Source organism: Fulvia fulva, chromosome 3 (genome assembly GCF_020509005.1).
Source record: "Fulvia fulva chromosome 3, complete sequence".
NCBI lineage: Eukaryota > Fungi > Ascomycota > Dothideomycetes > Mycosphaerellales > Mycosphaerellaceae > Fulvia > Fulvia fulva.
This window is the reverse complement of record NC_063014.1, coordinates 446,099-467,560: the sequence shown is the minus strand read 5'-3', so window position 1 is coordinate 467,560 and position 21,462 is coordinate 446,099. Positions and strand designations below refer to the sequence as shown.

Genomic DNA, 21,462 nt, shown 5'->3' with positions numbered 1-21,462 from the left:
AGTGGGTGATGTTGTATGGTCCTGCAGTTAGTGGTCGATGACACGCGTAGAGGGTGGACGCGTCGGTGAAAACACTTCCGAATAATCACCGCCCAAACTCCGGACATGCATCTCGTTGCGATCTCACGTGCATCGTTCCTTACTTCACTTACATCGTCGCCTACATAGCCTAATCAGATGCTACGGGAGACATGCGCAATCACATACCGACCACTCATTCTGAGCTATGAACGATGAGGCATCGTCCTCCGACCGAGCAGGATCCAGCAGCCAGCATGACACCACCAATGAGGATGTCGCTCACTCACCTGCCCAGATCGCGGCCAGGAAGAAGAAGAATCGCGAGAACTTCAATAAGAGACGGGGGGAGCTGTTGGATGATCTGCTGCGGAACATTGATATTCTCGTATATGCCGAGCTGAGTGCTACATACTACATGGAGTAAGCATGGATATCATGCTAGACGTTGTTGCCAAAGCTGATGTAGTTATGCAGCTGCTCTTTCCTCAAATTCGCCCTACGAACGATCATACAGCTCATCTTCCTCACCCCGAAGCCCGCACTGTTTCCCGAACCACCAGGCAACAGACCATACATCGGCTTCATACTCGGCAGTGGTCTGCTATGCATCCTTCTTCACGCTATTGGTGCGGCCCCATCAGCTGGTGAGGCAACAAGGGGGTATCTACACGGAGGCTTGGTGATGGACTTCATCGGACAGAAAGGCCCAAGCAGCAAGATTCACTTGCTTCTACTGGATGTGCTATCACTGGTCCTGCAGATCACACAGCTGAGCATGCACGTCCAAAGACAGAAGCTGAAAGAGTCTCCAGCTGCGGCTGTCAGTGTGACGACCAGTACAGGGACACAATACAATGCGCCAGCAGTCGGAAGTGGACAAAGTCTCGATGCTGAAGAGAGAGGCGTCAGAGCTTCGGCTGAGCACGAAAGGCAAGACGGCATTGAGATGCAGACTCTCAACCCTGCTGGCGAAGCAAACGAGACCACCAACGAACAAGCTGGACCATCGGAGCGTGAAGCTCTTTTGGAAAGGACGACTCTTCCACCAAGAACGGACGCCCACATTTTCGATGCTTTCAATTCTGGACAGATTGTACTGGGTGACTTCGATCTGATCAAGACAGTCAAGGAACAGTTCTGGGCTTATCAAAAATCGCCTGCAGATGCGAACAGCGCTGAGAGGAACCGCTTGATGAGGCAAAGGCTTACTGCCAGGATTGGCCGATGGGGATTTGAGCCTTCTGCTGTTGCCGGGAGGACTGTCGGATGAAATTGCGTGCTCGCGCTCGTGTTGCCACATATCAAGGTATCCCTGGAGCACAAGCGCCCTCCTCAGACGGCCGTCGACAAATGTCTCACTGGAAGGATCAACGAGGCTTGACGCTGTGCAACAGCACACAGCCGCGTGTGGAGGCGCAGTTAAGAGGTGGATCGCCCATGTTGTCGGTCTGATCCGCTACCTTCGAACGACAACCTTACGTGGCTTTTCAACGAAACAAAAGCCTGGACCATATCATGGACGAGGAATGTTTCTATCGCTACAAGCCCCTACCAGGACCAGGCTTCACGCGCCTGTTAACGATACATCCCGCACCGTACGAGGACGATTTGATACTCTGTGACATTGAGACAGCCTTGATCCACGAAGCGTCAAACTATGATGCGCTTTCGTACTCCTGGGCCATGCAAGATGGAGATGCATCGTTCTGCCGAAGCATCGTTATCGATGGCATGCTTAAGCCAATTACACGCAATCTCTACGAAGCCTTACGTAGACTGCGTCGCCATGATGTCGACCTACGCAGCTGGGTGGATGCTGTGTGCCTCAACCAGACAGATGCCACTGAATTGAGTTCGAACGTCAGACGCATGGATTGTATCTACCGCAATGCTAGTCATGTCTATGCGTAGCTAGGAGAAACACGATCAGAAGTAGAGAGCAAGAACATTTTGCATTGGCTGGAGTGTGCATCAAAGAAGGATGAGGCAGTTCACGATCTCGATGGTCATCTTTGGCAGTTCGACGATGGCAGCCAAGCGAAGTTTTGTACCGGCTTCCACGAACTGCAGACGAGACACCACGAAGGAATCACAACTGCTATTTTCGTACTCTATCTTGGAGCCAACAAATCTTTTCTACATCAACACAGATGCCCGCTGCCACAGGTCTTCCCGATGCCTCCACAGAGGTCAGCATCTTGCCGCAACCCTAGCTATAGAGATCAGCATCGTACCACAACCCTAGCTGGTAGCATCCGGACCTCCAGCTCCTTCCTCGATCAAAATCATGTCTTTTGTTCCGTTCAGCGCCGGTATCAGCGACAGGACTCCAGGTTACAGAAGCCCCAGGATTTCCGTCAGAATGAAACGGAGCCAGAGCAGTGTGACGAAAATGAAGGGCCAGCTGACTGCCACGAGGGTGCAGAAACGGATGTCAGGCCGTGCATCAATCCAGGCTGCCCACGAGCTGATCGACTCCGTGCTCACCACCTCAGGCAGCACTTCCCGACCCGTTCGGTGAGCATATGATAGCTGCATGGCGTATAGCGCATAGTTATCGGCGTTGAACATGGCCGCCTTTGGTGCACACTTCGCCAGCTGGGCAGCTCGCGGGAGACGATAGACACCGTGCTCGCTGCTTCGGAAGACGTCGAACAGGCCGGTCCAGGAAAACCCTGATGTCCGTGACTGGAAGTGTCAGATCGCTGTAGATGCAACACGGCTTGGGAATCGAGAACTTACTACTGTGCGGATAGCTGATCCCATCAACATGGGTCGCCTCATGGATCATCCTTCTCGTCTGGTCGTGGAAGCTGTCAGAGAAGTGCACTGGACAAATTGTGATATTTGGAAGCCCTCCAGAGACATATGCTCCTGCGCCCCATCGATTGCAGTCGTCCAGATCTTGTGCACAGGTCCAAGTCATCGTGTCTAAAGAGTCGTTCATCTTGATGAAGACACCTGTCGAGCATCAGCTATTGCATTGCAAAGCACGCACCTAGAGATATACCTTTGACGTAGTCTCGATCTTGCTGGCTAAGTGCACCGAAGAAGAACTCATGAAGCTCTTCGCGATAGGCGCTGGAGATGTGATATCCTTTGTCAGGGACAATGCCGGCGTGAGTGTCAACTACCAGCTCGACAACGTCTTTCGCTGCGTTGATGGCATCAACCACTGCAGCCGTATTTCCTTTGCAATTAAGGACGTTAGCTTCTGTGAAGGCTGCGACAGCTGTTGTGAGGAATAAGATTATTTGCAAGGCTCGTGGAAGCTTCATTTTCGTATAGTGGCTCAACGTTTGACAGAATCATCGTCTGGAGAGCATGAGAAAGGCTTCTTATCATCACGGAACCCGTTTGTCAGGCCTGCTCCATCGCGTTGATGTGTCTTGGTGGCAGCGGCTACCAGCACGAACAATAACGGCTACCGGCATAGACGAACGAATATGGCCAACCACGCCATCGATGATCTTGATATGCATGATCTGACAGTCTTGGACTGCAACATGCGTACGCAGAGCTCGGTGTCTTTTACCGCCTATTGTCTGAGACTTGCATGGGCAGAAATCCTATTGCGATCTGTCGAGACAGCTCGACAACCACTTATCGGGATCAGGAATCGGCAAGCACCCGGTGTCTCCAAGGCCCGTAGGCAGTCAAGTTGGAGCTCGTCTATGACATCTAGGTCTGCGCCTAGGGTTGCCCTAGCAGATAGTCCAAAGCAGAGCGCCTTGTACACTATGGCGCTGCCACCTCATCTCGTCCTGCTTCTTGTAGCTCCGCATAGTGTAGACCACAAGCATTACACAGTGTTTCCGCACCGTCTGGACCATTTCGCCATGCCGTAGACTCCATTCGGCTGCAGCTGTGGCACCGTTGTTGCACAACAACTTCCAGCTGGGGGACACGCGGAGTTCCTGCTGGCGGGTGGAGAGTATTGCTGTGGTTCTGCTCCCCATGGAATGCTTGGTCGCCTTTGAGCCCGCGATTCAAGCCCTCCGCCGAGTGACCAAGAGCCATCGAGGAGTCAGTCGTTGTCGTATCCAGGTCGACTGCGTCCGGCCGGCCCTGTACACCTGGCGGAAAGCCCTTTCCACCTGATGTATCGGACAGTGGATGCTCCAGATGACGTTCGGATGGGCGCTGAAGATTCGTGATTCCAGGAACAACTGTGGGCGTAGTGAATGGGTGATCTAAGAAGCTTGGTGGACTTACGGACGGCGAAGGACCCGCAATCGTAGTGGGATCGACATAAGCCACCCGGCGTGATGCTACGGCCGATGACTGCTGCTGATCGTCCGCCGTCGTGATGTAAGGCGGTGAATATAGCGACTTCTCCCGTCCGGATGCGTTCTCGATTTGCTTCTGCAGTCTTAATTGTCCGAGCATCTGCTCTCTTTGCATCTTCTGTATCTCTAACCGCTTGCGTATGTTCCTGTTGTCATCATCCGACTGCACGTAGACTTGGGGTAAGTAGCTCATTGGCCCCTGCTGCCGTACAGACTCAAAAGCCGCATCTTGCTTCATATCTCTTCCTTCATCGATATTGGATTGCGCAAGATGGGCAGTCGAGTGATCTGCCATCTGCTGTCGGGACTGCACAATAAATGGATGCGTGCGCCCCAGTGTGTGTCCTCTGTAAGCGTCGACGTCTTGACCGAATGCATGTTCAAATGGAGAGCCGTCATGAGTGCGTCGGGGTGCGTCAAGGGCTTGAGCATATGCAGCCTTAAATTGCGCCGCTTCCTGAGGACGTTGCGAGTGCAAACCAGGCCATAGACGACCCACTTCACTTGGTGGCTCCTTATGGCTGCCATCGTATTCTGGCTGACCTGCCCAGCACTCAGCTAGATGTGATGAATGTGCCGTTCGCACATCTGAAGTGTCGTTGTCATTCAACGTGGTGGTGGTGGCAGTGTTCTCGGGTTGCCTTGCAAGTAGCTCTCGACGATCACTACCCAGTGCTCGCCTCTCATCAGCTCGGGCGGCGCTGTCTGCAATATCTGTTCTTCCGCCATTCACTTGTCTGTGATAGTGGTTCCTGACCATGGTGGCAGTCTTATTGTCCATCAGTTCTCCTATCGTATCAAAGTCCGTGCCAAATTCCGCGACCCATTTCACAAAGTCGGTCTGCTCGGCAACAGTCCAATAGCTTGATTTCCCTTTCTTAGCAGCAGATGTAGGCCGCGCCTGCGAAACCGGATCTGACAGGTTGCGCGGGGTCCGAGACGCATGTTCTTCCGCATCTTGACCCAGGGCTTGTAACGACTCAGAAGATATCTGATCGCCTGCGCGAATGGCGTGGTGGATGTCCCAGTGCTGACGAAGTTCCTGCTCGTTGAGGAAGCCTTCGGGGGCTGCCATGCACATGTTGCAGTAGATGCGAGGGGTCTCTGGTCGATCTCCAAAGACTGCTGATAATGGGTTCTGTGTGTCTGGAACCACTCTCGGTGCAACGGGTTGCCTGCCATCCTTCGGAACGCTCTTGACTGGCTCAGAGTTGTGCTTTCTGACCGCAACGTCGTCTGGGTCGTACTGCCATTGCGTCTGGGTACTCCTGACAGGCTCAACGAGTGGTACGGTAGCGTCTTCCTGCTTATGGGGCTGCGGCTGTGCCTGCATCTGCATCTGCTGCTGCCTGCGAGCTTGGATCTCCTGTAATTTGGCCGCAATTCGATCCATGTACTCTGTCTCATCCCTGCTGTCACGTAAAACCCTTCTCTCCCATTCCTCAGCAATAGCAACACATCTTGCGAGATCGGTATTGATCTCACGCAACACACCGGTCCTGATGAACGAGTCAGCAGCTCGCGCAGCGAATCTCGATGCCGACATCATTGGTGACTTACAGTTGCATAATCTCTTTGTGACGTTTTCGCGTCGAGAAGGACGCCTGCCAACTCCCCTGAGCAAGTTGGCTGTGCCTCTGTTCTAGCCTCTGCAATACCGAAGCGTGAAAATGCTGCATCGGATTAGCGGCTTTGTTGGCTAATGACTCTGTTTGAATATCATGGCCTTCCACTGTCATTGTCATGACCTGTTCCTGTAGCGCGGGTTCAGGCGCCTCCTCTGTCAATTTCAATTCTGTCTCGTTAATAGACTCAACGCGAGTCGCGCGATACGGCATAGACTCAACAGGCTCGCCAGGTGCCGACTGATCACCACCAGCAGTATCTGTATCCGCGTCACTGCCATCGTCTTCGCTCAGCAAGGATTGTGGCAATGCAAATAGTGCAAGCTGCTCTAAATGGCGGCCGATATGCTTTTGCAACAGTTTGGCAGTCTGTTTCAGCATCAAGCACAGCGGACATTGCAAATTCTGATTCGCGGACTCTGTACTCTCGCTGACCTTCACCAGAGCGAAGAGCTCATGCGGAGGAATTTCTTGCTTGTGGCATGATTTCAGGTGCCGTTCGAGTTCTAGCATCGAACATGCACGTCCGCTACAACCCAGTGGACACGACCATTGACTCCTGTGTGACTTGAGATGACTTTGCCACTCCCGCCTGCGGCTGTATTGGCGCACTGCAGTCTTGCAGTCTTCCGCGGTACAGACATATGGTGGAATGTCCTCAAAAACGTGCTGCTTCCAGGCGCGCTCGTTCGGCATGGCGACGACAGCGTAGCAGAGAGGACATTCGAAAGGGCCGCCGTCGAGACCAGCACGTGGCAGAGGGGGTGGGCGCAGAGTTCTGTCGCCGGATTGTGTTGTAGCGTACGACGTGACACTGTAGACTGACTCGTCCTCAACATCCAGCTGCCGTAGACCGCGCTGCATCATCTGGACGCCAGGCAGAGAGGTGGCTATAGTGCTCGGAGCTTCATCGATCTCCGTCACACCGAGCTGTAGGTCGATTGCCAGCTTCTGATGATGGAGCTCGCGGTACTTCAGAAAATGTCGATGCCGCGAAATCGCTTTGCCTAGTCGGTCGACGAGGTATGATGCAGCATGAGGGAACTTAGCGCGAACGTGCTCGATGTCGTGTTGCTGGAAATGATGAGCCTTCGTGTCGTTGGCGTATCTTATTTTGTCATGGCTGGCAGGGTTGTGCAGAGCCAAGGACACTCGCATTAAGCACTCAATGATCTCGCTGATCTCGTCCAGTGCAGAAGCGCCATCTGCAGTGTGGCTGGTAACGTCCTCGCTGAACAGTTCAGCGTCGTCGTCGTCGTCGTCACTTTCTTGAAACCCAATCGAGGTCTCTGTTGCATCCATAGTCGATCCTAAGCTGTTCTCGAGGATGGCTTTGGAATCGTGATTAGTGGGACCTGCGTTGGTCGAGAGATGAAGTGGCGCGACTTACCTGACTGCAAAAGGGTGCCAAGATCTTGCAGGTAATTCTCCACTGAATTGCTGAGACGAGTATTATCCCGAAGTCGATATAGAAGCGACCTGGTCCCGGAGCTATGAGCAGAAACATTGCTCACCCATAAGCGGAAGCGCCCGAAGATGTCCTCGACCTCGTCGACAGTGCATGGAGTGCCCCCTTGTGCTTTGAGCTGATTGAACGCTGCCAAACAGTCTTGTGCGATCTCTGCGATGGCCATGGGTTTGCTCGCGAAGCTTGTCAGGTGGTGTTCTCTCTAGTGGAATGGGGGGGGGGGCAGATGTGGTCGCATGCAAGATGCAGTGAGTGACAAGGGAGACGTGATGCAGCTCAGCCCCATCAGCTTCAGATTGATCGCCCGCTTGTGCTCGGCGACGAGCTTCGCCACACGCAGGCTCCGCCCTGTGCGACACAACGATCCTCGAAGTCGTGGCCCTCGAAGGTGAACTTCCATCCATATTCTGCCCACTCATCATCAGTTTTCAAGGTCTAGCTATATCGAAGATAAGCTCGGACATAGCGAGGGAAGCCGGTACCGTATACGGCAACGGATTAACCTGGCGCCAGAATGTCTGGCATCGAGATCATCGGCGTCGTGTTGGGCGCTATCCCACTGGTAATTTCCGGGTTCGAGCACTATGCTGATGGAGTAAGAACCATCAAAGTTATTTGCGGAGCCTCCAGAGAGTTCAAAGCACTGTCAAGAAAGCTTGGCGCTGAGGAGGTGCTGTATCGCAACACCTTGGAGTTGCTGTTGAGCGACTGCTTAGATCTGCAGAAGCACAATGAGTTGACGAGGGAGCCTGACGGTGTTGCATGGGAGGATTTGGAGGTGAAAGCGGCCTTGCAAGGGAGATTGCAAGAAGCCTACGACTCGTTCATTGAGCACGTTCGCAGTGTCGCAGAAGCACTCGATGAAATCAAGGGACGTCTGCAGATCGGGCCGTCAGGAAAGGTACATCCTCTGTCTTACCACATAGCTGAGCTCGGGAGGTCGCTAATTGTGTTCAGGGCCCGTTCAACGATGCGAAGTCGTTCAAGCAAGCGTACAGGCGGTTTCACTTCGCACTGCAGAAGTCAGCGTACATCGAGTTTATCAACAGCATTAAGGATGACAATACACATCTGAAGAGGCTCACGCAGCAAAGCCAAGCCATCAACCAGGTACGCCAGTCTCGGCGCATGCCCGACTACGATCAGAGCAGGCTCCATGCAAGTGGCGTGTACGATATATTGCAGCATGGCCTTCAGGTCTCGTGTGCCACGCCACACAAGGCCAGCATTTATCTGCAGCCTGCAGTGGTGGGAAAGTTCCAGCTCGCGCAAAGGGATGCCATCGATACTTTCCGGATAGTGCTACATCATGATGCGCCTTCCTCGGCACAGAAGGCGCCAGCTTGGTACGTACAGGAAGCAGAGATGCGGCTTCTCGATGTCATGGCAGCAGCAGGGGCCCCGATCGCACCAAGTTGCAACATACCGGGCTCGAATCGCAAGCGTAAAGTCCAGTTCCAGGAGCCCGCGAGATCGTTGTCGAAGCCAGAACCAGTAACTGCACTGCAGCAGAAGAATGTTGCCGAAATCCAGGACTTGTGTAATAGCATCCATACACTAAAGTCACAACAGTGTGGTATCTGCCTCGGGTACCTGGTCGGTTCTGCAAACAGCCATAGGCATGGCCTGTACTGGCCGAAGGACCGACTCGTCGATCAAGCATCGTTCAGCGTGTGCACGCTGGCCAGCATCTTGAAAGAGCCCTCCTGTACGCGTCGAAAGTTGAACAGCGCAGATGCGCACAGACTAGCCATACCGCTGGCATCTGGTATGCTGAGGCTGCACGACACTCCATGGCTGAGTCCTGGATGGAGCAAACAAGACATTAGCTTGATCCGCCACAATGGCAAGATTCTATCTGAGCATGCGTTCATCTCGCAGAACATGAGCCTTCCAAAGACTACACCACCACCGAGCAGTACATCGACGGACAAGGTAGCCTCATTGCTGATCAGGAACCCAACGTTGTTCGCCTTGGGCATAATTCTCATCGAGCTCTGCATGGGCAAGTCCATCGATGAGCTCCACGAGGCGGATGAACTGGACGCTAATGGCTCGAAGAATGCATTATCCGAATATAGAACAGCCGACCGACTGATCCAGATGGAAGAGATAAGCGATCGACTCGGAAGTCGGTGGAATGATGTCGTCCGGCGGTGCATCTATTGCGATCTGAACCAGTCCAAAGTGTCGTTGCAAGACAGGAGCTTTCAGCAGGCAGTACACAGCGACATTGTTGGGGAGCTGGAGGAAAGTTATCGACAATTCTTTCACCTATGATGAGGTTGTAGGAAAGTGTGTCTCGTTGTTGTTCGGCGCAGAAATGAAGAAAGCGCGTACGACCGCCAAGACCTTGATGCCTCAGGCATGACATTCCAACACGATCAGTGCTTAGGCATTCCGAAATATGAGCGCGTTCTGCCATGGCACACATAGCTAACGCTTAGAAATTCGTCCTAATATAAACCTGTGCCCATGACGACTCCTCCCGATGGCTAGCTTCTGCGGCGGCGAGCGACCTGTCCAACCATGTGAACAAAAGTCAAATGATCCAAAGCGTAGGCGGGGTCTAAGCGCCATGGTGGTGGAGATGTGCGAACACCATGGGAGAGTCGCAATGACTGCGAAGGTCAAGGTGAGGTGAAATGCTGCACCTACAAAGGGGAGCTCGACTCTCCTGGCTACTGTGTCAATGTGAGGAAGATCTTTAACGCTGGCGCGGCTTTGTATTTGAACCGCGGGAAGCATTCCACCGAAAAGCCAAAGCCAGGACAAGAGTCGGCGCATCGAAAGGAGCGATTGCCTTGAGTGCTATAGGCTTCATTTCGTCATCACTGGTTCTGCGAAGCGCTAACGCATAGTCCATCTGTCGAAGAGCTGTGGCAGCAGCAGAAATATTCGCAGGAATCTCGTAATGAATACTCGGACGAAGATCAAGCCTGCATCTGCCACTAAGTGCCAGTAATTCAGGCAGATCCCAGCGCTACACGTGGTGCCTAGCATCTTCAGAATAGTCACGATTGACAAGCATATCTCTGCTGTCGTCCAGTCTCCGGCATGTCGCCCGCTCGGGGCAACGAGAAGGTCCAGAGGTAGAGTGGCGGAGCTATGTTGAAGGAGCTCCAACCGCTGAGTAAATATTGCAATCGGTCCTGGGTCGTCTTGTGTTGGAGCGTCCTACTTTGGTGTTTGATATCGAGAGCACATCTGTCAAGTCCGCGGCGGCGCCAGCAACCATCTAGTGGCTATTCCAGCAGGGCCCCGCAAAAACCGGAAGCAGTTTCAAGCATTCATGCCACCGTGTCTCCAGCTTTCAGCCATACAAATGTCCACCAACCCACCTAACACCACTCTGCTGCCCCCTAGGCCTCATAAGCTCTCTCCTAATAACCGCAGCATCAGCCTGCCTCTCATCCATAAACATCCTCTGCCCAAAAGCACCATCATACGCAAACTCCACCATCTCCAATCCACTCAATTCTAGCAAACACGCCACCCCATCAACAACCCACAGCGGCGATCCAGGATACAACAACACCGGTCGCCCTAGCCTAATCGTAATCGCCTTCAATTTCGGGCAAGAAGCCAACAACGCAAACGCAATGGCATCCTCCCGATGACCGCACAGCACATCAACACTCTTCAGCAGGCGGCGGCCATGGTGTCCGGTGTGGCGGAGGAAGAGGTAGAGTAGCTTTGTCGAGTCGAAGCTGTAGGTGGTGTTCGTGTAGAGGATGTCGAGCGCTTCTTCGTAGACTGCGTGGCAGGTTGATAGGATGTGGATTTTCGTCGTGTCGCGGGGGCCGGTTTTGTCGTAGCCGATTTTAGTTACGATGCGGGCGGAGTCTTTGTTGAGGGGGACGATGGGAGTGGTTTTGTCCATGGTGGGCAGGACCATGGCGTAGATTTCTAGACGGATCTCGGTGGGGAGGGAGAAGAGGGAGCTCGACTGAGGGGCGGCGTCGTTGATGCCCTCTGTTCGTCCTAGCTGCGACTTCCTCTCCCACATGTGCCGAAGGTCACTCATCCTATACCCGCCACCGAGCACCCCCGTCAAAACTTCATCCGGCAGCTTGAATTGCAATCTAATACAGTCTGCATTGTGAAGTCTGAAGCCTCCCAAAGCGGCAAAGTCAGGGGCCGTTTTGAAGATGGAATCTTGAAGTGCTTTGACACTGTCCTCGCGGCGGACGAATCTATTGCAGGAGCCACAGTGGGAGCCATTCTCCAGAGCTTCCACGGGAGGTCGATCGCAGATGTGACCTATAGCTGCGAGTTGTCGGGCGGTAGGCTCGTAGGCGTCCCAGTATGGGTTGAAGGATTGGAGGCGGTCGTGGTAGGAGAGGATGTTGGAGTGTGTGTACATTGTGGCGAGTGCTTGATGGTGCTACGGGCGTGACGGCGAAGAAGTCTGTGTTGAAGAGCACGACAGGTGGGACATGGAGGTTTAGATTTTCAACGTTACATTGATGTTTTGAGATGATTACGTGAATGTAGTTGCCTTCGATGTGGTTGGTCTGTTGTTGCTGCTACAGTATCCGCTGGGTCTCGCCCGGCTGAACCTCGGATTTCTGTGTCTCCAACTTCAATCATTCTCCAAGTTCAACTTCTCGACCATCACTCTGCGCCTCACCTTGCACCACCGGCACGATGCCGTCCACATACAAGAACAACGACGCGAAGACGTGGGACACCGAGGACATCGACAAATGGGACACGGAGAAATACGATGCGCCTCTCAAGCAGGAGGAGAATCTTGGTGGGACTTTCACCGAGGAAAGCAGCTTCGCCACGCTCTTCCCCAAATACCGAGAAGCATACCTGAAAGCATCATGGCCGATGATCACACGAGCACTGCAGAAGCACGGGATAGCATGTACACTCGACTTGGTGCAGGGCAGCATGACTGTCAAGACGACGAGAAAGACATTCGACCCCGCAGCCATCTTGAATGCGCGAGATCTGATCAAGCTCTTGTCGCGAAGTGTACCCGCACCACAGGCCATCAAGATTCTCGAGGACGGTACAGCATGCGATGTTATCAAAATCAGAGGTTTGGTCCGGAATAAGGACAGATTTGTGAAGAGACGGCAACGCATACTGGGACCGAACGGCAGCACATTGAAAGCCCTAGAACTCCTCACACAAACCTACATCCTCGTGCAAGGAAACACAGTCTCCGTCATGGGCGGCTACAAATCCCTCAAAGAAGTCCGCCGCGTCGTCGAAGACTGCATGGCCAACATCCACCCCATCTACCACATCAAAGAACTCATGATCAAACGCGAGCTCGCCAAAGATCCCGAACTCAAGCATGAGAACTGGGAACGCTTCCTGCCCCACTTCAAAAAGCGAAACCTCAGCAAGAGGCGAGTCCCCCACGTCGTCAACGACAAGACCAAGAAGGTCTACACGCCCTTCCCACCGCCGCAAGAGAAGAGCAAGGTGGATCTGCAGATTGAGAGTGGAGAGTACTTTCTGAATAATGTGGCGAAAGAGCGGGCGAAGAAGGAGAAGAGGGAGGATGCTATGAGGGAGAAGATGGAGCAGCGGAAGAAGAAAAGGGAGGGGGCGTTTGAGGCGCCGAGGGAGGATGCGGATGCGAAGAAGAAAAAGAAGAAGCGGAAGAGTGAGGGTGAGGAGGGGGAGAAGAAGAAGTCCAAGAAGAGGAAGGCCGAGGATGTGGAGACGGAGGACTAAATAAGTCTGGCTGGTTACCGGTTCATACATGTCCCTATTAGCGAGGCGTCTGGCGAAATTACTTCTTCAATATGGTGCGCACTGCGTTGAGCCCTTTTCAAGATTGTAATACATGGGGCATATCGCGTCCGCTAAACCAGAATCTATTCTATCCTGACCTCAGAGTAATCCATCATATCGGCATCAGCGCCCCAGCCCCACTCGTAAGCACATCGTTAGGGGTGAGAGTGATGTCGTCGATGCGGACATCGAAGGCGACGGCTTTGCTTGCAGGTTGTGTTGTGCAGGCCGACTTCGACATTGGAAGACTTTGCATTGGTGGTAGACGGTATGCTTATTGGGAACTAGGAACACGAGATGTTAGCGACTGGGTCTCACGTAGTATGGCATAGTTAGATGACTTACTCCGACACCATTATCCGTCAAGGGGAACTGATCCTTGTTTTTGGAGGTAATTGGCAGAATGTCATGTTTAACCTGCCAGGAAATGGACAGCAAAGGGTCCGTCGGATCACTCAAATTGTTCACGAAAATGTCGGTGACGGTGCAAACGCCCTCAGAGCTGACGACACGAGCCCATAGCTGCAAGTCGTACTCGGCATACGTGCACATGGAAATCTTCTGGCTGATCCTCGCGGTCCAGTCTTGAGCCGTAGGCTTACAGCAATGGGTGCAAAAGCCCGCGAAGCCACAGGAGGAAAAGCACAAGGCATCACAGCCCCTGACCCACTCATTCTTGAAGTTGAGTGATTGAGATCCATCATGGGTGTCGTCCTCGCCCTCTGTGATGTCCAGATAGGCACCTCCGCCGTTAAGGATCCAAGGGAATGCAGAGCCTCCGTTGTCTTCGAAGCTTGGGTTCTTGAAGACCTCGGTGATGAGGGTACATCCAGCCTGTGTTTGTCCCGCTGGCAGAGCTTGCAATGCTTCTTGCACCGAGTTGATTCCATTGTCGCCCACACAGCCTCTGAGGAATTTGTCGCCGTGCCATGAGCCGAGGTCATACTTGAACGCACCAAAGGCTTGGAGTGTGATCTCGTTGACCGAATCGGCGTAGTAGAGGATACCCTTGCATGGGTCCATTCCCTCTGCGGTCACTGGCGTGCCGAAAGCTCCATACTCCACGACAGCCTCGATAGCTGGTCGATCGACTAGGGCAATTGCTTCAATGAAGGTGCCGTCAAGGATGTCGACACCGACGTTGATAGCCAGAGGAATTCCCAGGGGAGCCGTGGCCGTGACGTTACCGGATGCCTTGAACTTTGGTGTGACCTGGGGTGCGAAGCCGTGGCCCTTTGATAGCAAAGGGAACAGAAGATCCATAGTCATACTGAGGGCTTCCCAATGCAGCTCGGCACCAGCGAGGAACTGTCCGAGAGTCTCCACCTTCAGTCCGGCGTTGATGTCAAGAGTGAGGTATGAGCCTACATCGATGATCTCGGGAATGGTGAATCCTACCACGGGCACTTCGAAAATGCGAACGTCGAACAGATCAGCTGCGTACTCCGGAGAAGGCGTCCAGGCCGAGCTCCATATTTGCCTTCAAGTCTCCCTCCATTTTGATGGCCAAATCCGTAATGCCGAAGGGGAACGTAAACGTGGCCTGGCCCGTGAATTCCATGTTGCCAGTAACTCTGCAGTTCACGCACCACAGCTCGATTCCGTCCGTTCTTCTTCATGATATGCTGATCTAAGTAGCATCATAACGATCATGCAATCAACGACCACCACCAGCACGACCGTGACATCAACAACCAGCACATCAACAATTACCAATACCGTCGATGCTCCTTCAGCGACCTTCCTTGCTCAACGTGACCCCGCCGCGAACATGATCAGCTCTGCTGTCGGCCAGAAGATTGGAACCGTCTCGTACAACATTTGCCTTCATCCTCCAATCTCTCTACACCCAGGACCAGACCGGCTATGGATGCTGCGGTACGTAACATCTCCTCCTCCCCGTCCGCTCGTATTGTGCTGACCAGTCCTTCTTCGTAGCCCAATGTGGCAACACCGCCAACTGCGCCGGCTACGCTCAGGCGCCACAGTCTGCCGGTGGAGCGTGCTACTACATCATCTCGGACGGCCGTTGCAACAACCAGCAAAGCTTCGGCGATATGTTCCGCTACTACAACACGAATGGCGCTGGTTACACGGTTGGCAACGGTCAATGCGGCTTCTTGTTGCCCATTGCTGGGCCACCCCAGTGATCTGTACTTAAGCTTGCTGTAGTTTCGCCAATTTGATTGTATTTGTTTTGGCACATGAGTACGATATGGAGCGATGGAATAGATTGAGGGAATAGATGTAGATGACGGTAGGAATGATGATGAACTTGCACTTCACGCGTAATCGCTATCGCCGTGAGGTCCAGCTCGTCAACGATGGCTTCCAGGCTCGCTTCCGGATAGTGTGCGCCTCCCAGGGCCTCTGAAAAGACCGTTGACCGCCATGCTGCAAAGCGCGATAGTGATGAGAGCCTGTGAGAGGGAATTCCGAGCACCGTCGCGCTATGTAATGTTGTACAAAGAGGCGCGCACCCTAGTGCTTTTGGGTGACGGGCAATCGCTGCGCTGCGGTAGAATCATCGTCGCGAACAAAAAGTGATTTTGGATTGTGCAAGGGGCCAGCTCTTTTGTTGAAAGCCGTTGGTCGCACATCAGCAGCACGAACAAGTCCACAGTTGCCACTACCTCGACAGCACTCTCTCCGCGAGGCGTAAGTTCTGCTTCTTCCTATTCAGTCTCCAGAACCTGGCCACGCATTCGTCGACGTCAATTTTACCTTGTGCATGCTCCTGATTATTGTATTGCTGCATTTGCGTACAGTGCTGCACCAGATGCGCTACCTTGGACGACAACCCCCGATCGAAACTGTGCAGCATACCAGCTGTACCATCGCCAAAGTCATAGTGGATCTCGATACCAGAGATTGTACCATGAGTTCCTGCAGTCAGTGACCTAGCAGAAACGGCCTTGTCTTTCGGAATTGTGCTTGTTAAACCTTGACCCAGCTTTTGTTGCAGGATCATGGACTGGAGGGCCGAGCTGTTACTGGGACCGATGTTGTGGCGGAAGATGCTGATGAGGCCTGGGTAGTCGTGGCAGTATGTCTTAACGACGAATGTGTTGGCACTGTAGAAGAGTCCTGTGGTTTCTGCCCGAAGTTGGCGGCAGGTCTGCGTGAGAGCTGTAGGGTGCTCATGGCCACGACCTGCTTCTCTGAAGAGGTGCAGTCGCCGGGGGAGCGGTGACGATGTGATGTCGCGATCGGATGGTGTTGGTGCAAGCGTTATGCGGCCGCAAGACAGGGCGAGTGAGAAGACTTGATTCCGGAGCTCTGCTGGCAGCTTTGCGCAGGGGGAAGTGTCCATCTTGTCAAGCCTGATAGTTCACCGCGCTCGATTGACCAACAAGGCCTTTGAACTTTGGTGTTGAAGTTGATGTAGCATGGTTCCATGTTTGCTCCTGACGTTTGCCAAGCTCAGAACAGTAGTGAAGGCTACTTTTCGAGGAAGCTTCTGAGCAAAGGCACTGAGTGCCATGTCGCGTTGTGACTTGTGTCAGCTGTGAACGAGTCCATGCCCGTGTCGGAGTCGTAGTACATGGGTTTCTTCACGAGTCTGATGCCGTGTCAAACTTTCCCCAGGGCACAAAGGCGGGAAGGCTGTTGTCTCGCGGTAAGGCCATGTTGGGATGTATGATGGGTGACATTTGTGCATTCTCTGAAGTGGACGGTCAGACCCGGAGGTATGCTTCGTGGTAGATTGCGGCCCTTCGTCGAGTCGTTCTGTACGTATGGCATCTTGTCATTTCATGCTCGTGGGGGCCTCGACTCCAGATCGATCACGTCCAAGGGCTTCCAGATGTTGCAGAGGAGATGTAGTCCGCAGGCGCCGTCGCACGCGGATCTTGTGATGCAGTTCTTGGACTGACAGCGATCGCGTCATGTCGTTGGACAAGAACGGCAGCAGCGTGCTGTAGTGTCGCAAGCTGGCGTTTATGTCACGTAGCGGGGTTCGTACTCCATGCTCATCAGCTTCTATTGGCAGTATCGGCTTTGGCTGCAGTCGCTCTTGTTGAGAGCCCAGACGATCCGGTGGCCGACTGATCCTGGCGGACTTCCTTCGTTGTGGATCTTGCTGCTCATCGGCGGGGCGTTTCCCTCTAGTCATGGCTGATGTGACGACGATGAGTTTCTGTGTCCGACGTGAACGGAAGACGCCCACCTTGAAGATGAAGACGCGTCGTGCAACGGTGCTTGGCGCGTCTCGGAGTCCCGCGGAGACGAGCATTCACGTAGCTACAACTCTTTCCGTCAAGCAGGAGCAATACTCCGATGTGGAGTATGCGCGAGAAGCAGTGAGCACGTCTTTTGTATAACTTCGATGAGTGCGAAGTGTAGCTCTGCACCTGCTTCATGGCTGGTAGCGCATCATCGCCTCTGTCGTTTCCACGTCACTATGTATGAGAGATCACAATTAGCCAATTCCCGGTCCACATCGGAGATCCGTGGGTTCTTGATCACCATCTTTTCCCACGTCTAGAACTTTGGCTTTGGCATCACGAAGCACATCATTGATGCTGAACGTGGCCGCTACCGCCTTAGAATGAGTCGCTCGAAAGGCCGACGAGACTTGATCTGCATGCGGAAGGCCGGCGAGCAGCTTATCCTATTCCTTCAGTGACCGTGATCTGCTCGAATTCAAGGCATATGGGTAGGAGTTGGTCGTATTCGAGACTTGCGAGGGGCGGCAATAGCATCGACTGCTGCTGTTTTCCCTCATGCTCTGCTGTTTCATCGAGTACTGCAACACTCTTGATGTCTGCGTCCAGATCCGGCGGCTGATCAGCAGGCTGTTTTCCCACAGACATGCTATGTTAGTCATGTGATAGTCGAGGAAGGAGGCCTTCTAGCGGACTTTGGACGGAGATAACTTGATGTGAGAGCATGAGATCATGACCGCAGGACTGCATGTACGATTCATAACACTATGTCTATGCAGACCTTTGAGAGCCATACTCGTTTCGTCACAGCATTCCAACCTTTGACACAGGCTCTTCACGTCAGATCAGCCTCACCAAGCATGCATCGACTCACAAGACCGCTCGCTGCAGCGGCACGACACACATCTCGACCGAGCACAGTACCAACCACCATTCGAGCCTCACTCGCACAATACATCCCACGAGCGAATCTCGCCACCGCAGTCATCAACCAGAAACCGGTCGGCCTACCTCTGAACCTCCCAAAATGGCTATCAGAGAACTCCCACCTTCTCAAGCCACCCGTCAACAACTACTGCGTCTACAATGATCCAATGACAGTCATGGTCGTAGGAGGACCCAACGCTCGAACAGACTACCATATCAACGAGACACCCGAGTTCTTCTACCAGTACAAGGGACGGATGCTGCTCAAGACGGTGCAGCAAGTCAATGGCAAAGAAGAGTTCGTGGACGTCTACATCAACGAAGGCGAGCTGTTCCTGCTCCCGGCGAATACTCCACATAATCCAGTGAGGTTTGCGGATACAGTGGGTGTGGTCATCGAACAGCCACGGCCTGAGTCTAGTCTGGATCGACTGAGATGGTATTGCGACAATTGTGGTGATGTTGTCAATGAGGCGGCGTTCTACTGCACTGATCTTGGCAGCCAAATCAAGGATGCGGTCAACAACTTCAAGGCAGATGAAGCTGCGCGAAAGTGCAAATCATGTGGCACCATGTGCGACGCTGCACCAAAACCGGAGGCGATGGAAAGGATGCGAACTGCACCATCATGAGACTGGACGCAAGTGGGAGAACAACACTCTTGAAACCAATATCTATTGCAAAAAGCAGCTGAGCTACCACCATCGGTCTCAGCCCCAAGCGCACGTCAATGTACGTTGACAGGACGCCACACACTGGCACACGGATTCCACTCGAACAGCTTCCCCTCCTCGCTGGTCGTGTCCTTCACCGTCACCCGGGCGCACCCAGCCAGGGTGTTCCGCTCGTCATCCTCACAGAACAGGTCCCGTTCGATCTCCCTCCGAAACTGCTCCATTCGTCGCTCATGCTCCTCATCCTCTAGAGCCCGCACCCGCCATGCTTCTCTGAGCTCCACATATCGTTCTTGACACTCCAGTCGCCTTCCCTGATCGCGCATCCATGCCGAGTCCACGCACTGCAGCGCGAACGCCGGCGGAGCAGTGCAAGTCGGCATATTTCCCGGGATAATCGGCTGGAATAACGCAGTAATAGCATTAACCACCTCAGCATCCTTCTCGCACGGCATAAGCAGCTGCACCATCCGAATCTGCGACCAAGTCCAGCGTCCAAACCGCCTCGGCAACAAAGCACGCAACTCCTCCGCGGTCCGGAACTTCCTCAGAGCAGGCGCTGCCATCCGAAAAGTCTTCTCGTGGTACTGACACCACTCAATCAACAGATTGATCCGGTCATAGCACCATCCCATATGCCAATACTGCTCCTCCGAAGTCCTCGGCGGCTCGAAGTAGGGCACGCCGCATTCACCATGTACCGCAACCTCCGCCGCAGCCGCAGCGAGATCGTCCGAATTGGCAAAGTCCTTCCCATCGACCATGATAGCGAACTGCTTGCTTAGGCTAAAAGATTGCCAGGCTTCAAGCGTCTTGTCCCATGACTGTGACCAGAGACATAGCTTGACTTGGCGTGTCTGTGCGACTGCCAGTTGGCGGAGCAGGTGGTCTTCGAGGCCTTGTAGCGTTGGGTCGTCGAGGTGGTAGGACCAGGTCTCGAGGCATGAAGGTGCAGGCGGAGAGTAGAAGTGGACTGGTGTTGTCTCTTGTGGTAGCGTGATGTGGATCAGGTGCATTTCTTGTCGGGTGCCTTCCCACTGGTCGAGATCGCGGCGACGGAGGGTCATTTCGAAGAAGGAGTAGGCCATGTTGCTGGTGGGTGGGTCGGGGTGGATGGGTTGGATGGGGTTTGGGTGGATTCGGGTTATGGTCGAAATCCTCGAGGCTGTCGGGGCTGAAATATGATCAGAGAATTGGGAAGAGATCCAGAGCATCTTAACTGAAGGTCGTCCTCAATACTGTACCGACGATATGGGTATGGCGTTGAGGACTGGGCCATTCTGCTGACTCATTGCCTGCTATGGCTGTGGACAGCTTCGAGGAAACAAGAGACGAATAAAGAAGCTGGATGCGCATTTGTTTCTGTATACCTCTCAGTCTAGCTATTGCTCTGGGAACATATACATCGATCTTGACCATACCTTCAGCTCCACCCCTTCCAGCTCTCCATCTCACCCCATCGCCCTCCACCCCGCTCCGCCTCCTACACTACTACCCCCAACGTCCTCTCCGTCCTCCACGTCCACACCAACCACAACAGCCTCCCTATTCCTCCTCCTCATCCTCGTACTCCACGCATCTCCACTGTCCCTATTCCTCCTCATTCTCCTTTCCCACGCACCTCCTTCATCCCATGCCATCTCACTCGGGATCCTATCCCACCCCGCAAGTCTCGCACTCCCAGGTCCCTCTTCGTGAGTTCTCCATCCAAACTCGGAATGGCCAGCTTGTTCGGCTAGTTCATCGAGTCGACTTACGACGTCAAGCTGCCTGGTTTCTCTTTGACGCTCCCCTTCGGCTTCGAGGTCGGAGAGGGAGACGAGGCCGCCGGCAACGTTGGCGACGGATTGCATTTCGTCTAGGGTGGGGAGGTGGATTGTGCTTCTGGAGGAGTGGATGGGGCGGAGGGATCTGGGGGAGGGGGTGTTAGTTTGGGAGTCTATGGGGCGGCGATGGTCGAGTTTGTGGACGGCTGGTGACTGACCTTGCTGCCTGGACTAACGCTTCCCGTGCTGCGAACGTACGACTCTCATCGAGAGAAGTGGAAAGCGCTGTATCCCAATCTTGAAGGTAGGAGATAGCCTGTCTCGCTTTCCTTCGTGTATCCTCATCTTCACTCTGCAAGTCCGTCGATATGATCTCGGCTGCATCTGGAAGCGCTGCAAAGCGAGTCACAATGAGGGACGCCGCTGATGCGGCAATGTTTGGATTGGGGGACCGAGCCAGTATTTCCAGTGTAGATATTTCGATCCTATCCTCAGGCTGTTGGTCTTCTTCGTCGTCCTTGCGACTGTGGATGGGCTCGAGCTCGGTCAGGCGGACTGTGTTGGTGATGGCATGGCGGATGCCTTGGGCTGCGAAGAAGAGGAAGATGCCGAAGCCGAGCCAGAGGTAGCGGTCATCGATTCGTGTGGGCATTGTGGGTTGACATGGTGTCTGGCGTGGAAGGTAGCTATGACGAGTGAACGAAGTACTCTTGCATGTGAAGATCTGAGATGCTGTTTCCTCAGGTCGCACGGAGCTCGGGCCGTT

General features: G+C 53.7%; 13 protein-coding genes across 13 annotated transcripts; 5 read left to right on the top strand and 8 right to left on the bottom strand.

The window, feature by feature from the left end:
- Positions 1 to 226: 226 nt before the first annotated feature.
- CLAFUR5_07905 (DSC E3 ubiquitin ligase complex subunit 4) lies at positions 227 to 1,291 on the top strand (the record flags this gene model as incomplete). Its single annotated transcript, XM_047907053.1, has 2 exons — positions 227 to 441; positions 496 to 1,291. The coding sequence occupies 2 exons, from the start codon at positions 227 to 229 to the stop codon at positions 1,289 to 1,291; spliced, it is 1,011 nt and encodes a 336-aa protein (XP_047759300.1).
- A 1,064-nt stretch (positions 1,292 to 2,355) lies between these two features.
- CLAFUR5_07904 (uncharacterized protein) lies at positions 2,356 to 3,299 on the bottom strand (the record flags this gene model as incomplete). The annotated part of the gene is made up of 3 exons (XM_047907052.1): positions 2,356 to 2,696; positions 2,764 to 2,982; positions 3,032 to 3,299. 3 exons carry the CDS (start codon positions 3,297 to 3,299, stop codon positions 2,356 to 2,358), a joined length of 828 nt encoding a protein of 275 aa, XP_047760037.1.
- Positions 3,300 to 3,759: 460 nt separating this feature from the next.
- On the bottom strand, positions 3,760 to 7,569 carry CLAFUR5_07903 (uncharacterized protein; the record flags this gene model as incomplete). The annotated part of the gene is made up of 3 exons (XM_047907051.1): positions 3,760 to 5,809; positions 5,871 to 7,266; positions 7,326 to 7,569. 3 exons carry the CDS (start codon positions 7,567 to 7,569, stop codon positions 3,760 to 3,762), a joined length of 3,690 nt encoding a protein of 1,229 aa, XP_047760033.1.
- A 348-nt stretch (positions 7,570 to 7,917) lies between these two features.
- On the top strand, positions 7,918 to 9,683 carry CLAFUR5_07902 (uncharacterized protein; the record flags this gene model as incomplete). Its single annotated transcript, XM_047907050.1, has 2 exons — positions 7,918 to 8,304; positions 8,361 to 9,683. 2 exons carry the CDS (start codon positions 7,918 to 7,920, stop codon positions 9,681 to 9,683), a joined length of 1,710 nt encoding a protein of 569 aa, XP_047759297.1.
- A 156-nt stretch (positions 9,684 to 9,839) lies between these two features.
- Positions 9,840 to 10,190, bottom strand: CLAFUR5_20022 (uncharacterized protein; the record flags this gene model as incomplete). Its single annotated transcript, XM_059462879.1, has 1 exon — positions 9,840 to 10,190. One exon carries the CDS (start codon positions 10,188 to 10,190, stop codon positions 9,840 to 9,842), a length of 351 nt encoding a protein of 116 aa, XP_059318920.1.
- A 526-nt stretch (positions 10,191 to 10,716) lies between these two features.
- Positions 10,717 to 11,769, bottom strand: CLAFUR5_07901 (uncharacterized protein; the record flags this gene model as incomplete). The annotated part of the gene is made up of 1 exon (XM_047907049.1): positions 10,717 to 11,769. The coding sequence occupies one exon, from the start codon at positions 11,767 to 11,769 to the stop codon at positions 10,717 to 10,719; it is 1,053 nt and encodes a 350-aa protein (XP_047760039.1).
- A 284-nt stretch (positions 11,770 to 12,053) lies between these two features.
- On the top strand, positions 12,054 to 13,103 carry CLAFUR5_07900 (KRR1 small subunit processome component; the record flags this gene model as incomplete). Its single annotated transcript, XM_047907048.1, has 1 exon — positions 12,054 to 13,103. One exon carries the CDS (start codon positions 12,054 to 12,056, stop codon positions 13,101 to 13,103), a length of 1,050 nt encoding a protein of 349 aa, XP_047759298.1.
- A 215-nt stretch (positions 13,104 to 13,318) lies between these two features.
- CLAFUR5_07899 (uncharacterized protein) lies at positions 13,319 to 14,724 on the bottom strand (the record flags this gene model as incomplete). The annotated part of the gene is made up of 3 exons (XM_047907047.1): positions 13,319 to 13,447; positions 13,509 to 14,540; positions 14,608 to 14,724. 3 exons carry the CDS (start codon positions 14,722 to 14,724, stop codon positions 13,319 to 13,321), a joined length of 1,278 nt encoding a protein of 425 aa, XP_047759700.1.
- A 305-nt stretch (positions 14,725 to 15,029) lies between these two features.
- On the top strand, positions 15,030 to 15,313 carry CLAFUR5_07898 (uncharacterized protein; the record flags this gene model as incomplete). The annotated part of the gene is made up of 2 exons (XM_047907046.1): positions 15,030 to 15,041; positions 15,089 to 15,313. The coding sequence occupies 2 exons, from the start codon at positions 15,030 to 15,032 to the stop codon at positions 15,311 to 15,313; spliced, it is 237 nt and encodes a 78-aa protein (XP_047759013.1).
- A 479-nt stretch (positions 15,314 to 15,792) lies between these two features.
- On the bottom strand, positions 15,793 to 16,476 carry CLAFUR5_07897 (uncharacterized protein; the record flags this gene model as incomplete). The annotated part of the gene is made up of 1 exon (XM_047907045.1): positions 15,793 to 16,476. One exon carries the CDS (start codon positions 16,474 to 16,476, stop codon positions 15,793 to 15,795), a length of 684 nt encoding a protein of 227 aa, XP_047759454.1.
- Positions 16,477 to 18,096: 1,620 nt separating this feature from the next.
- CLAFUR5_07896 (3-hydroxyanthranilate 3,4-dioxygenase) lies at positions 18,097 to 18,888 on the top strand (the record flags this gene model as incomplete). Its single annotated transcript, XM_047907044.1, has 1 exon — positions 18,097 to 18,888. One exon carries the CDS (start codon positions 18,097 to 18,099, stop codon positions 18,886 to 18,888), a length of 792 nt encoding a protein of 263 aa, XP_047759824.1.
- A 95-nt stretch (positions 18,889 to 18,983) lies between these two features.
- Positions 18,984 to 20,018, bottom strand: CLAFUR5_07895 (uncharacterized protein; the record flags this gene model as incomplete). Its single annotated transcript, XM_047907043.1, has 1 exon — positions 18,984 to 20,018. The coding sequence occupies one exon, from the start codon at positions 20,016 to 20,018 to the stop codon at positions 18,984 to 18,986; it is 1,035 nt and encodes a 344-aa protein (XP_047759005.1).
- A 363-nt stretch (positions 20,019 to 20,381) lies between these two features.
- On the bottom strand, positions 20,382 to 21,348 carry CLAFUR5_07894 (uncharacterized protein; the record flags this gene model as incomplete). The annotated part of the gene is made up of 2 exons (XM_047907042.1): positions 20,382 to 20,841; positions 20,915 to 21,348. The coding sequence occupies 2 exons, from the start codon at positions 21,346 to 21,348 to the stop codon at positions 20,382 to 20,384; spliced, it is 894 nt and encodes a 297-aa protein (XP_047759355.1).
- Between the last annotated feature and the right edge of the window lie 114 nt (positions 21,349 to 21,462).